At 47.3% G+C, this 17,689-nt stretch overlaps 1 protein-coding gene and 1 pseudogene across 4 annotated transcripts in view; one reads left to right on the top strand and one right to left on the bottom strand.

Moving 5' to 3' along the window:
- Positions 1-17,689, top strand: part of MRAS (muscle RAS oncogene homolog) — a 42,621-nt gene that overhangs the window by 15,498 nt on the left and 9,434 nt on the right. For 2 of the 3 annotated variants that reach the window (XM_080674336.1, XM_080674335.1), the window contains exon 2: positions 14,918-15,128. In XM_080674336.1, coding sequence (XP_080530462.1) covers positions 14,936-15,128 — 193 coding nt within the window. In that variant the 5' untranslated portion in view covers positions 14,918-14,935. Of the gene's footprint in view, positions 1-10,648; positions 10,773-14,917; positions 15,129-17,689 lie in introns of those variants that run through there. The other variant, XM_080674337.1, reaches the window with a different exon arrangement.
- Positions 11,891-12,719, bottom strand: LOC308250527 (small ribosomal subunit protein eS4-like; annotated as a pseudogene). The gene has a single exon. The product of its transcript is annotated as a small ribosomal subunit protein eS4-like (transcript).

The raw sequence follows: 17,689 nt of genomic DNA, 5'->3' as shown, positions 1-17,689 counted from the left end.
CAATGCTCTGAGGCAGCCACTGTGTGCCAGGCACTGTGCTCGGTGCTAGGGATGCAACCACGAAGATACTTAGCTGTCTAGGTATCTAACCTCCCTCCCACTCACCTTACACCCCCCCTGCTATACCTGGTGCCTCCCTTAACCACCCCCACCCTGTAGAGGGCCGCCCGGGAAGGCACACTGGCATTTCTTTAAATTGTTGTCAGCTGAGCCCGAGGCAACTGGCAGAGTCGTGTCCTGGTTACGCCCTCCCCAAGAAGGCGCGGGGGGGGGGGGGGGGGGGAGGCCCCCCGCGGGCCTTATCAGTACTGACTTTTTACCTTTGTCCAGGTGCTGGGGAGCGGGCTTTGATATGTAAATCCAGACAAGCACCAGGAATACTAGGGCCTACTCAAGAATGCAAATAAGATCCTTTGACCATAAGTTTTGGTGTTACTTCCTGGTATTTGGGGGTATAAAATAAATGTGCTGCGTGGGCTCGGGGTCCCTGCCTCTCCATCAGAGAGGATGGCGTCCCACCTGGCTCCCAGCTTTGCTTCTATTTCTGCCTCTTGTCTCTTTCTTTCTTTTATTTCTTAATCCCCAGCTCCTCCACTCAGAATCTGACCCATTCCTTTTCCGTGCTGACGCGGAAAAGAGAGAACACCTCTACATGACCCTGCTATACCTGGTGCCTCCTGAGTTTTTCACACCTCCATGCTTGACACCTTTGCAGCTTCTGGTCCTCACCTAGGATACACTTGTCGCTATTACTCACCTGAGCTAATGCTTACTTGGCCTACAAGACACCATTCTGGCATTGCCTCTACCAGAAAGCCTGCAGTGCCCCCAGGCTGGGTGAGAGGCCCTCACGCCTGTGCTCCCACAAAGCTTAGCCCCGTGAGCTTGACCGGCTGTCTGCCCCCTCCCACCACACACACACCACACACACCGCGAGCCTTAAGGCCGGGCCTGCCCTGGGCCAGGCGCACTGTAAGTGCTCTGGGAGCGTCTTCTGGATGCTCGAGTCTTCTGCAGTCTGCGCGTGTGTCTCGGGAGAAGGGTGGGTTGTTCAGTTCACTCTCTTGGGCTCTTTCCGGTGTCACGTGTCTTGTTAGTTTTTTCTTTCCACAGAGGCATCGAGAGTGGGGCTGGGCTTTACAATGGGGAGCACTCCTGGATTTAAAGACCAGAGAGAGACACCGTATTTAAAGCTGAGTTCCCGTATTTTGGTATCGTCCACAGTCTATTCCGTGAACAAGCATCTCCTGAATGCTGGGGGGCAATGTCTTTGAGGAGCCTACATCTCATCCGTCATTCAGTCAGCATTTGAGGGCTTGCTGTCCTACGGCATTGCTGTGGGCACAGTGGCAGGCTGGGCCAAGATGCTGCCCTCCAAGGCAGAGCTCAGCCTGCAGATGGCGTGAGAGCCCAGGGAGGAGGGTGTGGTGAGGGGCCGAAGGGAGCTTCATCTGTGGAACCTGCCAGTTTGCAGCCGTGAACTCAGGAAGGACCCTGGAGGGGCGGGGGGAGAGGGCTTCCCCAAGGAAAGGACACTTGGGATACACTTGGAAGGATGCTGATGACGGTAACAACGTTATGTTTATTGAGCACTCAGAGCACTCACTGTGGGCGGGCCAGATGCTGAGCCAAGCAAATGAATGTGCAGCCTTTTGCAGCCACCATGAGGCAACTGCTGCCACTGTCCCCCCTTTTACAGAAGAGACACCTGAGGTACAGAGGTAAATAACTGGCTTAAGGCTGCAGCCCTTGGTGAGGGGCTCCAGGTGAGGGGCCAGCCCCAAGCCTGTGTGCAGGACCACAAGGAGACAGGCTGGGGCTGGGGCAGGGACCCTCAGTGGAGAGGGTGCTGGAAAATGAGGGTGTCAGAGCCACCTGGTGCTCCCACAGTGTGGGCAGCTGCCTGATACCCCCAGCTTCCTCCCTGGTCCTCGGCGCAGGAGGCCACCTGGCAGTACCATCGCGGTGTCCTATTCGTGGACTTTATCCCAGTAGGGATGAGGGGCGTGTCTGTTTTCAGTGACTAGTTTGGGCACTGACCTCCTCAGCTGCTCCTCCCACAGGGACAGCGATCTGGCCTTGGAGGCCTCCCTGACTGTGACCCCGCCTCCCTGGCTCACTGCTAACCTCTTCCCGGCGCTCCTGGATCTGCTGCCACCCACCCTCTGCCAGCCTCGAGAGGACGCCCAGTAGTGCGTTGGGGTGGCCAGGGCTCTGGAGGCACACTACATGGCTTCAGATCCTGCCATTGCCTGGTCGACCTTAGAAAAGTTATTCTGCTCTTTTGTGTCTCAGTTTCTTCAACTGTAAAATGGGGACAGTTAGAGTCACTCACACCTCATAGGGTTGTTATGAGAATTAAATGAGTGAATTTGGTAAAATCTTCCAGCAGCATCAGGCACACCGCTGACATGAAGTGTTTGTGCTGTTTTTAACATGATCACTATTATCATTCTTATGCCAGGTGGCTTCTGCGCACCTGCTCTGGGACTCAGTGCTGGGTCCTCACTGGCTAGTCTCCAGGCCCTGCCCAGGAGGCACGCTCCCACTAGTGATCAGACCTCAGTGCTAACAGTTGTGATATAAGGAAGCTCCCCTTGCTTGGAGGTTGTGAGTAAGCCCAAGGGCATGGTGTCCCTCATCTGGATGACTTGGAGCCCTGCCCTTTGCCTGGATCTCTGGATTCCTGTCTTATTTCTGCCAGCAGTCCAGGTGTGATCCTGGCAGAGGAGTTTGGATTTGATGGGACAGAAGAGCAGGTCTGATGTATTCACAGAAGACTTAGGTAATACAATCTGTCCATCTACAGAAGACGTGGTTCTCTCCAGAGTGGTGCAGTGACAGTGCTGGGCGTGGGTCAGCACAGGTGTGAGACAGAAGGCCTGGAGCTAAGACTTGAGGAGGGGCAAGTGGAGCCTTGCGGGTTATCTCCAGAGATGATCAGGCAGGCTACCCCTGAAGGTCCTGAGCTCTTCCCCGGGAACAGGGCGGCCAGTAGGTGGGGTGTTTTGAAGGGGACCAGAGGAGTAGTGCGTTAGATCTGGGATGGCAAACAAGTTTCCTCTCTGGACCAGTCATCCCGTTCTGGCTGCCAAGGGTGCTGCATGAAAAGGATTCTAAGACTGAGCAGGAAAGAGAACCGTGATTGATTAGTGATGCCTGCCATGGCTCTGGGAATGGGAGGGGCAGCACCCATGTCACATTCTCACCATCTAGATCTAATGATGTCTAAGGTCCTTTGCGGCATAAAATAACACACGTGTTGGGTGGGTGGTTACGTATTAATGAAGTGAGCTGAATGCACTGGCGGCTTCCTGAGAGGGTTGAGTGGTGCAGTGACAGTGCTGGGCTTGGACTAGCAAGGGTGTGAGGCAAAGGGCTGGAGTGAAGTCTTGGGGAAGGGAACGTGAAGCCCTAAGGCAGGGGTCCTCCAACTACGGCCTGCGGGCCACATGCGCCCCGCCAAGGACATTTATCCGGCCCACCGGGTACCGCTGCCTGTCCTGCTTAGCAGCCGACTCGTCCCGGGCCCGCAGTGTGCATAGGAATTTGTTCATAGTGTTTTTTTTAAACTATAGTCTGGCCCTCCAACGGTCTGAGGGACAGGGAACTGGCCCCCCTGTTTAAAAAGTTTGAGGACCCCTGCCCTAAGGGATACCAAGTGGCCTGGACCCTGGCAGGGCCACACACCAGTTAGGCACGGCCTGCAAATCAGCAGCCCATTTCTGGGAATTGTGCAGAGGGGAAGGGCAGCTCTTGGAATTCAGAGCCATTTCCTCCACATGCGTTGGGTCACTCCCCCCACTGTGTCCTCAGCCCTCTGAGTGGGCACACCCAGATATCAGACAGATGAGATTAGCTTCGCAGGGTTGATTCAGCTCAATGTGAACAGAAGTCCCTTACGCTCCCAAGAGCTCCATTAATAGTGACTATGCCCCCCTCTTCCAGCCCTATTTCCCTAGACAACTTGTAGTTCAACTGATGGGATTTGGGAGAATCTTTGAAATAATTAGTATAGAAATAGAGAAGCAAACGCAGTAAAAACGAAGCCTTCAATAAAGTTGGCAGCACCCTTGGGAGAGACTGAGTTGGCCACTGCCCCAGCTCTGAGAGGGTCTGGTCCTAGAGTCAGGGCCAGGGAGACAGCCGCAAGGATGAACTCTGTGGGTTAGTGAATCATGGCGACAGTCAAAGGGAAGTCCTGTGAGGCTACAAAACTAAATGCCCAAAGAATTCAAGGCCGTGTGGTGTGATGGTTCCAAGCCTGACCGGTGGTGTCCAGCCAGGCCACCGCGGGCATCCACGCCATGTGGCGCGGTGACTGCTCTGTAGCCTCCCCTGGCACCACTTGTTCTGGCCAGGACGGTAGGAGACTGCTTAGGGGATGGCGATGGCTGAGGAGACGAGGTGCATGGAGAGGCCAGGAAGCCATGACCCCTTAACAATGTCTGCAGCTGAAGCCGTGTCTTTCTCGTGCCCACTTAGAAAAATGGGCAGTGTTTGGGGGTGTCCTTTGGGGAAATAAGCTCTGTAGAAGCCCTAGAAACTGGAAACCTGGGGAGAAGGGTGCAGATTGGGTGATGTAACCACAGAGTTCTGCCACAGTGGTGGGAGGGGAGGCTGCTGGGAGCGCACTGCTGTCCTAGGCATTATATCTGACACAGTGTGGGTCCCCTGGCGACCCCAGGTGCTCTTAGGGCGGTGGATGGGGCAGGTAAGTGGTTCGAATCACTGCCGTCCACCAGATTGGAGGGAGACCAGGGCCCACTACTTTGCATATCAGGGCAAATATGCCCTTGCTGGAAGCCCTCCAGTTTTTTTGTTGTTGTTGTTGTTGTTTTGTGCTTTTGTTTTAAAACTAGGACCGTACACATTCTTGAGCATCCTGTTCTCCTGTTTTACAAGTGGGGAAACTGAGGCTCCTGGAAATGAAAAAACTTGCTTTAGGTCACACAAGGCATCTATATCAGAGACAGGAGTGAATTCAAGCTGCCTGGCTGCAGAGCTAAGGCCGTTCCCCCAAAGAACCAAGGGGGGCTCTGCCCAAGACTGCTCCCAGGAGGTCACCCCCTCCCCCAAGCACACTTGAAATTGCTGGTTGAAAAAGTGCTTCTGGGGTCATCAGTCCCCCAGCTCCACCTCCTAGGGGTGTGCGCCTGCCCATCGGAAGAGCAGGCTCACCCCCTGCTTTTTGGCCCAAGGAAGGACTGGGTGGGTAGAAGGCTGCTTCGGGCAGGATGGGGTCATTGAACACACCCTGGGCCTCCCCTGTTGGGCCCAGCAGAAATAAGGAGACATGCTCTTGTCCTCATGGAGCTTCCCAGCTGCCTGGGGAGGCGAATCTGCCCTTCGGGAAACAACTTCAAATTATGCAAGCTGGTGCTAACCCTGGGGAGAGGAAGGAGCAAAGGACAGACAGCCGCTTTCGCGTACCCGTTATCAGGATTGAGGCAGAGATACTGCCTTTTAGAAAGACGTTTGGGTAGAGCGAGGTTCGGATCGCCCCAGGGCTGGGCGCGGCGCTCCAGCGGTGGTTACCATGGGAGCCAGCGCTCATCTGCCAAGTGGCTGCTGTTCCAAAAGTTGGTTTCTGAGTGGAGGGGGCTGCCTGGAACCTCAGAGCCATTTCCCATGGAAACAATGTTCTAAATGATGGGTGACGTTCCCACACACGCCTCTTTAATCTGACTGCCGTGGAGCTGCAATGGCAGCAGAGCTTTCTAGTGGGGGAGGGGCAGGAGGCTGGGAATGGGGAGCCTCAGAGCAGAGGAACAATGGGAAAGTCAGTCTCTCTCTCTCTCTCTCTCTCTCTCTCTCTCTCTCTCTCTCTCTCACCCCCCCTTCCCCCCCCCCCCCCCCCCCCCCGCACACCTCCACACACACTGAACTAGGCTAGAGAACAAAGATTTGAGCTCCTTCTCTGAGCTGGGCTCATTTAATGCATTTTAATTTTATGCTTAAGGCAATTCTGCAAAATATGATTCTCCATCTCACAAATAAGAAACTGAGGCTGGGAACGGGAACATGCCCAAGATCCTTCAACTGGTCAATAGGAGAGAATCCAGCACAGAAAATTGTGTGGGGAAATTTTAAGGAGAACCTCAGGTCTACCTTATACCTACACCCTCCCACCTCAAAGGGGCCATCTGTGACCCCCAAATGGTGAAGAACCATCATTCAATTTTTTTAATTTAACTTTTTATTCCTTAGGTAGTGGTTTAGTAATAAAAGTCAATAGTATTTAATATGTTCTTCAGTGGGAAAAATTCTGAGAAAATGGAACAGCACCAGAAAATTTATTGAGTTACAAACATTCATGTGTTTGAGGTAAATACTAGTATATGCTTGAGATGATACAAATATAATTTAATCATTTGTATATAAATCTTACTTTGAAGTGTCACGTGGTTTACAATTTGCCATTAGCAAATTATTTTAATAAATTCAGTTACACAGATTTGTCTAAACTCCCCTTAATTCTGTTTCGTAAGAATATCATTGTAAGCTTTCTGACATTGAACAAAGTGAAATTCAATATGTTTACTGACACTACAGGTTTTTTTTTCCGAAAATATTTTTTAAACAAAAATATGAGATAGTGATGAGTAAATTAATTACCCCGTCTAAATGTCCTAAATTTATAGTAAAAACTCTATGATGCCTATTATCAGCATTTTAATAATTAGGAAGATAAATGAAAACATGCTACAGGCAGACCTCAGCGATACCACAGCTTCGGTTCCAGACTACCACAATAAATTGAGTGTCCCAATCAAGCAAGTCGTAATACTTTTGTTGGTAGAGAGTCTTGCCTTCAATTTGTAAAAAACAATATCTGTGAAGTACAATAAAACAAGGTAAGCCTGGCCCTGGCTAGGTAATTTAGTTGGTTAGAGCATCATCCCGGTACGCCAAGATTGTATGTCCGACCCCCGCTCAGGGAACATACAAGAAGCAACCAATGCATAAATAATTGGAACAACAAATCAATGTTTCTCTCTCTCCCTTCCTCTCTCTCTCTCTCTCAAATCAATAAATTAAAAATAAAACGAGGCATGCCTATAGTAAACTATTTTTTATGAAGCAGAACACAAGTCTTTGAATATTTTAACAGCCTAATGTTAAAGCTATGACTCACTTATTGTGCATATTGTACCTTAGATTCTATTCTAATTTTAAAATTGTTTTAATCATCTTTTAATTTTTCAATTGCACTTGGCATACAATATTATATTAGTTTCAGGTGTACACTCAGTGACTAGACATTATATAACTTACAAAGTGACCAATCCTGATAAATCTTGGACCCATCTGACATCATACGTAGTTATTATATTATGGTGTACTTTACATCCCCATGGCTATTCTGTAACAACCAACTTGAACTGATTCCTTCACCTTTTTCACCCATCCCCCCAACTCCCCTCCCATCTGTAACTATTAAAATGTTCTCAATCTATGAGTCTGTTTCTGTTCTGTTCATTTATTTTATTTTTTAGATTAGAGTCAATTGTTGATAGATTGTATTTATTGTCATTTTATTGTTCATGTTTTTAATCTTTTTTTCCTTCTTCTTCATCTTAAGATCCTTTAACATTTCATGTAACACTGAATTGGTGGTTTCTTATCTGGGATGCTCTTTATATGTCCTTCAATTCTTTTTTATTTTTAATATATTGTTACTGATTTCAGAGAGGAAGGGAGAGGGAGAGCGATAGAAATATCAATGATGAGAGAGAATCATTGATAGGTTGCCTCCTTCATGCTTCCCACTGGGGACCAAGCCCACAACCCGGGCATGTCCCCTTGACTGGAATTGAACCTGGGACCCTTCAGTCTGCAGGCCAACACTCTATCCACTAAGCCAAACCAGCTAGGGTTGTCCTTCAATTCTAGATGATAGCTTTGCTAAGTAGAATAATCTTGGTTGTAGGTCCTTACTTCTCATCACTTTGAATATTTCTTGCCACTCCCTTCTGGCCTACAGACTTTCTATTGAGAAATCGGCTAACAGTCTTATGGGAGCTCCCTTTTAGGTAACTAACTGCTTTTCTCTTGCTACTTTTTTTTTTTTTTTTAAATATATTTTATTGATTTTTTACAGAGAGGAAGGGAGAGGGATAGAGAGTTAGAAACATCGATGAGAGAGAAACATCGATCAGCTGCCTCCTGCACACCCGCTACTGGGGATGTGCCCGCAACCCAGGTACATGCCCTTGACCGGAATCGAACCCGGCACCCTTCAGTCCGCAGGCTGACGCTCTATCCACTGAGCCAAACCGGTTTCGGCTCTCTTGCTACTTTTAAGATTCTCTCTTTATTTTAACCCTTGGCATTTTAATAATGATGTGTCTTGGTGTAGGCCTCTTTCAGTTCATCTTGTTTGGGACTCTTTGCACTTCCTGAATTTATATGTCCATTTTTTTTTTTTAACCAGGTTAGGGAAGTTTTCTGTCATTATTTTTTCAAATAGGTTTTCTATTTCTTGCTCTCTCTCTCTCTCTTCTCATTCTAGCACTCCCATGATGTGAATGTTGGTACACTTGAAGTTGTCCCAGAGGTTCCTTACACTATCTTTATTTATTTTTATTTTTTTGGATTTTTTTTTTTCTTTTTGCTGTTCTGATTGGGTCTTTTTTTGCTTCCTTCTTTTACAAATCGCTGATGTGATTCTTGACTTAATCTACTGTACTGCTGATTTTCTGTTGCCGGCTCTGTGGGTTTGGGGGTCTCAGAAAAGGAATAATGGCATCTGGCAGCATTTTTGTCTGACAGAAAGCTGCCACCCCCCAGCGCTCACCCTGATGCCAGACAATTCAGTTCCTCCCCATATGTCCTTGGTTCCTTTCACGCTGCTGCCGCAGCACTGGAGCTCAGAGGGAGTGAGTCTGAGTAAGTTCGTGTGTGGGCCCTTTAAGAGGAATGCCTGGAACTCCAGCAGCCTCCGTGTCACTCAGCCACAATCCCCACTCGTTTTTACAGCCAGAAGTTGTGGGGACTTTTCTTCCCAGTACTGGAACCCTGGGCTGGGGGGCTGGTGTGGGTCTGGGACCCTTTGCTCCTCCAGGAGGACCTCTGGAGCCAAGATATCCCTCCTGATTTTTATCTGCCCCGCGGTGGGTGTGGGACCAGCCCATTCCGCATCTCAGCTCCTCCTACCAGTCTCCATGTAGCATCTTCTTTAATTCCCTAGCAGTAGGACTTCCATCCAGCTAGATATAAAGCAGTTCTGAATGATGGTTGTTCTGTAGTTTAGTTGCAATTTTGATGTGGTTGTGGGAAGATTCAAGGAGTTCATTTACCTACACTGCCATCTTGACTAGAAATCAAGAACCAACATTCTAGAGTGATCTCCAAGGTGCCTTCTAGTAGAATAGGCTGTGAATTTAAGCAATTTGCTCCTTAATCACCAACTAAATTTTATCCTGTGGTGACTTTTTAAAAAAATGTTTCTCACCCTGGCCACTGTGGCTCAGTTGGTAGGAGTGTCGGCCAATACACCAAAAGATCATGGGTTCGATTCCCAGTCAGGACACATACCTACGTTGCAGGTTCAGTCCCTGGCCCTGGTTGGGGCCCGTGGAGGAGACAACGGATAGATGCTTCTCTCTCACATCAATGTTTCCCTCCCTCCCTCCCTCCCTCCCCATCTCTGTAAAAATCAATGAACATGTCCTCTGGTAAGGATTTTTTTAAAAAAAATCTTTCTCTGCACCACATGAGACCAGCCTGTTTTGTGGAGTGTAGTGCATGCCCTTTGGCATTTTGCCTTCCCTCCCCATTTACAAAGACATCATTTAGTCAGGGATTGTTTGGGGGCAGATTGAAGACTGGAAAAACACATCCATTAGGAGAAGATCCAGCCAAGAGCCTTTATGAATTGGGGAGCTTTTTGGACCCATTCTCCCACCCTGGCAACCCCTTGTTTTCTTCCTGGGCTCACAACTGCTTCCAGAAAGGTCTCATCAGTGTGATTGGTTCGACTTGGTAGAGGAAGGGAGATAATCCCACCCCCTGGCTGGGAGAGTTGCCCCCTTAGCCTTCTGCATGGTGAGGCCAGTGCTGTGGACGGTAGGTTGTCTGACGGTTGTTTAGAAATGCCAGGGTTAAGCTTCCAGTTCCTTCAGCGACCGTCTGCTCCATGCTGGTGCTATGCCAAGCTTTGTGCTGCAGACGGGACCAGAGGCAGTCCCTGCCCTTTTGTGCATAATACAAGTGTAGAAGATTTCAAGTGTGTGGTGGCCTCTGTACCAGAACTCCGGGTCTCGAACCCAGGGTAGAGGTGATGCCTCTCAGGGGACTGCGATTCCCAGGCTCAGGCCTGACCTGAGAAGAGATCTTTGCTCTTTCTGGGGCCACAGGGGTGTGCAGCGATGCAGTGTGACCATAGGGCACCCTGGGAGAACACAGAGCTGGTCGGGGGAGAGAGGAGAGTGTGAGAGGCTACAGGTAGCGACCACTGGAGGGTCAGTGATGGCAGCCAGTGACAGCTTTGAGTGTCTAGTGAAGGAGCCCGGGCTTGACCCATCAGCTGTGGACAGCACTAAAGGGTTTTCACCACAAGGACCCAGTCCAATTTTGGTGTTAACTGTGCATTCCAGCCCTGTTCCATTGCATCTGAGTTGGGATGGAGCCCTGAGTTGGCCTCCTGTGGTCTCTCGAGAACTCAACCCCCGGAGTGCTGGGCACCGTGAAAAAAGGGGCCCTTCTCTGGCCGCTTCCTGCCCGCAGCCTTGCAGGACAAGCAGAGGGCGATTTTCAGCAAATCCCTGGTGAGTCTGTTGCGGGTGGTCCGAGCACTGACTCAAAGGTTCAGTTCATGTCCTCTATCATGTTTACTAGCATATTTTAAAATCTTGTTTTATTTTGAGAAGGAAATCAAGAGAAACAGTTTGCCTTCCCGATACCTTCCCACCCACTTAGTATTTCTTGTTCATGTTGCTGCCAGCGGAGAGTGGAAGGGAGCTTTAAAAACAGCCTCTTTCACAGACAAACACGTGCACCCGGGCCCAGCCTCACCACTCACCCCCGGGCAGGAGGGGCAGTGAGGAGCTGGCTGTCTCCCGCCTTTCCCCATGTCTGTCTTCCTCCAAGGCCTCTGTGGCCCCTTGGACCGCCATCTCTGTCATGTGGGAGATAGTTCATTGAAGTCTCAACTTACCCCCATCTTTGTAGGGAGACCTAGGAACAAGATGCGGGGGCTGCAGCTGGCCCCTGGCCCCTCTATCCCCCACTCGAAGGAGAGGCAATCACACATGTTCAGGTGGCCTGAACGTTTTATTTTGTTGGGAACATTTTAATATTGTTAAGCTTTTCTAATATACAAATATAATACATGCTTCTTAAAGAAAATAAAATTGAGAAAGATCCCTGAAATCTGCATTAGACACAGCCACCTGCCAATCCTCTCTCTGCCTGCATGTAGACATGTAGGTTCACAGATGGGTAGCTTTATGGAAGTGCAATCATATGTCCTTGCTGTTTTGCAGCCTGTTTTTTTTTTTTTTAAAAAAAAACCACATAATATAAACTTTTTCTAGGTAAGTAAATATCATCCTTTTTTAAAAAACATGTTTTTATTGACTTCAGAGAGAGAGAGAGGAGGAGGAAGGGAGAGGGAGAGGGAGAAAGAAGCATTGTTAGGAGAGCATCATCACTTGGCTGCCTCCTGCACACCTCCCCTACTGGGCACTGAGCCTGCAACCCTGGCATGTGCCCTGACCAGGAACTGAACCAATGACTTCTGAGTACATGGCGTGACGTTCAACCAACTTAGCCACACTGGCCAGGGCTGAATACCATCTTTTTATTTTATTTATTTTATTTTATTTTTTCATGCTGTATTATCTTTAATTAAGCACAAAGACTTTTCCAATCATGTCATCTAGAGCTCACTTCACCCACTGCTCTGTTTGGCCGCCAGTCTCTTGTCTCTCTCTTCAGCAATGGTGAGGCGGATACCCTTCCCACGGGGTAGGGAAATCCATGGTTTGTTGCCTTTGCCAATTACAAAACGTTGGAGAGCCGGGAGGCAAAGCTGTTGCCATGGGCATCTTTCACATGAACTACGTCAAAAGAACCAGGGTGCCTCTCCCTATTGGCGATCACGCCAGTTCTTCCCAGGTTAGCACCTCCTGTTACCATGCACAAGTTACCAGTGTCAAACTTGATGAAATCAGTAATTCTGCCAGTCTCCAAATCAATCTGAATGGTGTCGTTCACCTTGATGAGGGGATCCGGGTAGCGGATGGTGCGAGCATCATGGGTTACCAGATGAGGGATTCCTTTTGTGCCCACAAAGATCTTCCTCACTCTGCACAACTTGTACTTGGCCTCCTCAGGTGTAATACGATGAACAGCAAAGCGGCCCTTAGTGTCATAGATCAGGCGGAAATTCTCTCCAGTCTTGTCAATGCTGATGACATCCATAAAACCAGCAGGGTAGGTTATATCGGTTCGGACCTTGCCATCAATCTTAATAAACTGCTGCGTGCAGATCTTCTTTACTTCATCTCCTGTTAGAGCATACTTAAGTCTGTTCCTTAAGAAAATGATGAGAGGGAGACATTCTCTCAGCTTGTGGGGACCGGCAGATGGCCGAGGAGCAAACACACCGGTCAGTTTATCCAGCACCCAATGCTTTGGAGCTGCTACACACTTCAGATGCTTCTTGGGACCACGAGCCATGGCTGCGCTAGGCAAAGAAAGAGGACCGCCTCTTTCCGGTGCACCCTGAATACCATCTTTTTAATGGCGGCATAGTATTCCATTGTACGGATAACTTTTTCTTTAGCCTACCCCTCCCGACATGTAAGTTATTTCCATTTCTTTCCTGATTCTTAACAGATTGTACACTTGTCTGCATATCTCCTTAGAACAAATTTTCACATGTTGGTATAGCTCCAAGAGAGGGCATGTCCATCCGCAATGTTGGTCTCTTTATGCAAGTGCAGTCCCAGACCAGCGTGGACAGACTTGCACTTTCACCCTTACTTCCCCACTGCAGGGAAATCCTAAATGTCAACATCAAGCTTCAGTAACTGCAGAAGATTATGCAATGACTCTCGCCTGTAGCCCCATGCAAATCAGTGTGGCCACATAACCCACATTTGTATCTAACACCCTTTCCGTTGAGATCTAGACGTGAGGACTCTTCTGGAGTGGAAAATAACTGTAAAGCCAGCCCTTCATCTGACAGGTGAGAAGCCATGGCTCACAGAGGTCAGCGGCCTTCCCCCGCAGCAGCAACCCCCCCCCCCCCCCCACCGAGGCAACTACCTCCTCACACTCTACTGGGAGTCCTTAAGTTTCCCAGGCACACATACACTGCTCAGTACACTGAGGTAGGCTCAAGCCTTCTCCCCCCTCAGCTCAGGATCTGCTCTCATGCTGCCCAGGAATGCCCACCAGGAGGTGGTATTGCATCTCTCTGGCTGGGCCTGCAGTTAGCAGCTTAGGTTCCTGGCAGCAACCCTCAAACTGCTCTTTAGGGGACTCTCCCCTCACTCCCAATGGTGCTTAACATTTGAGGCTGTCAGCCTCCTGCTTCTGGAGACTGTGGGCTTCCGTTGTTACAACAGGTCCTGGCATCCCTCCTATTTGAGTGCTCTGTCCATGCTCCCTGCCTGCCTCTCCTTGTCACTTCGTGACACCATTTCCAAAGGCCACTCTCCTTCTCTGCTGTTGCCTCTTCACAATCAGGCCTCATCTGTTAAGGCCCAAATATTCTTTTGCATCCTAGCTCCGTATTTCCTGCTCCCTCCCAGGCACCTTAACTCAAGGTTTCTAAGTGTTGGCACTTTTGATGCTTTAAGATGGACAGTTCTTTGCCCGGGGCGGGGGGGGGGGGGGGGACTGTCCTGTGCATTGTAGGATGTTCAGCAGCATTCCTGGCCTCTGTTGACTCGATGCCAGCAGCACCCACTTGGTTTTGACAACCAAAAATATCTCCAGTCATTGCAACATCCGGGATGGAGGGGAGAATTGCCCCTGGTTGAGAACCGTTGCCTTAGCTGGACTCAACATCATCAAAACAAAACTGAGCCCTGCTCCTCCCCTTCCTTTTCCCCAACTAGAGCGGGGTTGACCAGATGCCACGAGATTCTAGCATGACTTTGTGCATAATAACAGTCAGTCCGACGGAGGGAAAGGAGGCAGGATCGCAGAATTACGAGAATTGGAAGAGGCCCCTGAGACGCTGAGCTCAGGTGTGCTACGCTGTTGGGGCTTCTTTCCTTTAAGCAAAGATGGTCTCCAATCCTTCCCAACACTTCATCTCGTGGGTCAGAGTTGGTGGGAAAGGCGAACCTCCATGCTATCCCTGCCCAGACCCACAGCCTCAGGTACAGGGCAAAGCTGAGTGGTGGGAAAGCTTCTTTGACATGGCTCTTGGCTGTGCTTATTAGAGACCTTGTGGCATCTCGTAGTACTATGTCCCCGAGGCCAGTCCTGGCAGAGTTGGTATTCAGTAAATGACTGAGTAAATCATTTTAACAGTGATTGTCTCTGGGTGGGGGGTTCAGGGGTGACATTTTCATATTCGTTTGCTTTTTTTCATTTGCTTTTTTAAAAAAATACATTTTTATTAATTTCAGAGAGGAAGGGAGAGGGAGAAAGAGATAGAAACATCAATGATAAGAATCATTGATCAGCTGCCTGCTGCACGCCACCTACTGGGGATCGAGCCCACAAGTGGGCATGTGCCCTTGACCGAAATCGAACCTGGGATTTGATTCCGAAGGCCAATGCTCTAATCCACTGAGCCAAACCGGCTAGGGTTGCTTTTTTTCATTTTCAAAACTTTCTAAAATTGGGAGTGTTTATTACTCCGTAAAAAGGCAAGAAAACCCGTGACCATTTCCCCCTAAGTCCGAGAGGAAAAGGTCCCTGCCTCATTCCTCATGTCTTGCTTCCCCAGGTCTGACCCCCAGGAAACATGGCAACCAGCGCCGTCCCCAGCGACAACCTGCCCACCTACAAGCTGGTGGTGGTGGGGGATGGGGGCGTGGGCAAGAGTGCCCTCACCATCCAGTTCTTCCAGAAGATCTTTGTGCCTGACTACGACCCCACCATCGAAGACTCCTACCTGAAACACACAGAGATTGACAATCAGTGGGCCATCTTGGACGGTGAGACCTGGCTGGCAGCCCTACAGGGGGCTGGGGGTTAGAGGCCAAGGGTCAGGGAAAGTTGACAGGCTACAGTAGTGGGGCATGATGGTTTTCTTCAAGTTGCCATTAGGGAACAGTTGGTATTATGAGACAGTTGGTCCAAGGCCATGTATGGTTTCCAGGGTGAATTCTGAACAGCTTTGTGGAAACCAAAATGTGTGTTCAACAAAGAGGCAGGGCGAGACTCATGCCAACTCAGTGATGTCATGTTGGTTATTTCTTGCTAATCAGAAGCTCTGATTAACATTTACAGATGTCTCTAGCTAATCAAAAGGTGGAAAATAAATTTCTCACTTAAACATAGTTTATTTGGTAAATGGCCCTTGGAGGGGAAAAGCTTGCATCTGACATTGTGTTTCTAGTTGAGCCTAAATTGGTCTAGATTAGCAGTTCTCCAAGAGTGGTAGCCAGGCCTGCAGCAGCATCGTCACCAGGAAATTTGTCAAAACTGAAATCCCCTGAGCCCTACTGATTCAGAAATTCTGAGGGTAAGGCCCAGCAGTCTGTGCCTTAACAAGCCCTCCAGGTAATGCTGAATTTAGAGAGCCACTATTCTAGATTCCTCCTGATTATCACTTTATCCTCCGAGTCTCTCTCTTAAACAAAGCCATTAATCATAGACTGTCATTGTAGGAGGGAAGCTTTGAAAACCACTGAGATATAAGTCCTCTGCCAGATGTGTGATCTGCAAATATTTCCTCCCAGTCTGTGGCTTGTTTTTCATTCTCTTAACAGTGTCTGTCAAAGACCAGATTGTTAAAATGTCCCGAAGTCCCATTCATTAGTTTGTTCTTTTATGGACCGTGCTTTTGACTGTTCTGAGAAATCGTCATCTAACCCAAGGTCACAAAAGTTTTTTCCATTATTTTCTTCTAGAAGGTTAATGGTTTTAGGTTTGTCATCTCCCCTGAGTTAACATTTATATATGGTATGAAGCATGGAACAAAGTTCATTTTTTTTGTATATGAATATGCAATTGTTTCAGCACTCTTTGTTGAAAGACTGTCCTTTCCTGACTGAATTGTCTTTTGTGCCTGTGGTGAGAATTGTTTATCTATTTTATTTCTTTAATCTATGTCTATTTTAACACCAGTACCACACTGTCTTGAAAACTGTAGCTTTATAATGAGTCTTGAAATCAGGGACTGTTGAATCTCCAACTTCGTTCTTTTTCAAAATTGTTTTGGCTAGTCTAGGTTCTTTGCATTTCCATATAAATTTTAGAATCAGTTAAATTCTAAAACTCTAGATTTTAGTTGGGATTGTATTGAATATAAGGTCAATTTGGGAGAATTAACATCATAACAATGTTGAATTCCCAACCCATGAGCACAGTACCCTCTCCATTTATTTAAGTCTTTAAGACTCTCGTTAATTGTTTTGTAGTTTTGAGTGTTTGGGTCTTTTACATATTTTGTCAGATTTATACCTACATCTGTATTATAAATGATATTTGGGTTTTTTTATTTCAGTTTTCAATTATTTGTTGCTAGTATATAGAAATACTATAGAACTTTATATTAATCTAGTAACCTGCAACCTTGTTAAATTCACTTATTCTAGCTTTTTTTTTTTTTTTTTTTTTTTTTTTTTTTTTTTTGTAGATTCCATTGGATTTTCTGAATAGATGATCATGTCTATGAGTAAAGATAGTTTTACTTCTTTCCAATCTGGCTGGCTTTTATTTCTTTTTTCTTGCCTATTTCACTGACTAAAGACATACTTGTTCTTGATCTTAAAGAGAAAGCTTTCGCTCTCTGCATTAAGTAGCTGTAGGTTTTTAATGGATGCCCTTTATCAGGTTGAGGAAGTTCCTTTCTATTCCTGGTTTGCTGAGAGTTTTTATCGGGAGTGGATGTTGGATTTTGTCAAATGCTTTTTCTGTGTCTACTGAGATAATCATATGATTTTTCTTTTTTAGTTTGTTAATATGAAAAATTAACATTGGTTTTTCTAACATTGAACCAACATTGCATCCCTGGGATAAACTTTACTTGGTCATGATGAAATGTCTTTTATATATTCTTGGCTTTGATTTGCTAAATGTTGGTTAGAATTTTTGCATCTATGGTCTTGAGAGATATCGGTCTGTAGGTTTCTTGTAATGTTGAATAATGCTGAATTTATCAAGTGAATGGGGAAGCATGGCCTCTTCGATTTTCTGGAAGAGTCTAAACAAAATTGGTATTATTTAATGTTTAGTAGAATTCACCTAAGAAGACATCTGGGCCTGAGGTTTTCTTTTTAGGAAGATTTTAAGCTACAAATTCAATTTCTTTAATAAGGCTATTTAGGTAATCGATTTTTTTTTCCAGTGAGCTTTGGTAGTTTGTGTCTCAAAATTTTTTAGTTCATCAAAGTTATTGAACTTATTGGCATAAAGTTGTTCATAATATTCTTTTGTTGTCCTTTTAGTATCTGTAGAATTTGTAGTGATGTTACCTCTCTCATTCCTGATATTGGTAGTTTGTGTCTTCTCTTTTTTTTTTTCTTGATCATGCTGGCTAGAGATATATCAA

The sequence above is a fragment of the Plecotus auritus genome (genome assembly GCF_963455305.1).
Source record: "Plecotus auritus genome assembly, chromosome: 6".
In the NCBI taxonomy this organism is placed as follows: domain Eukaryota; kingdom Metazoa; phylum Chordata; class Mammalia; order Chiroptera; family Vespertilionidae; genus Plecotus; species Plecotus auritus.
This window is presented reverse-complemented; position numbering and strand designations above follow the sequence as displayed.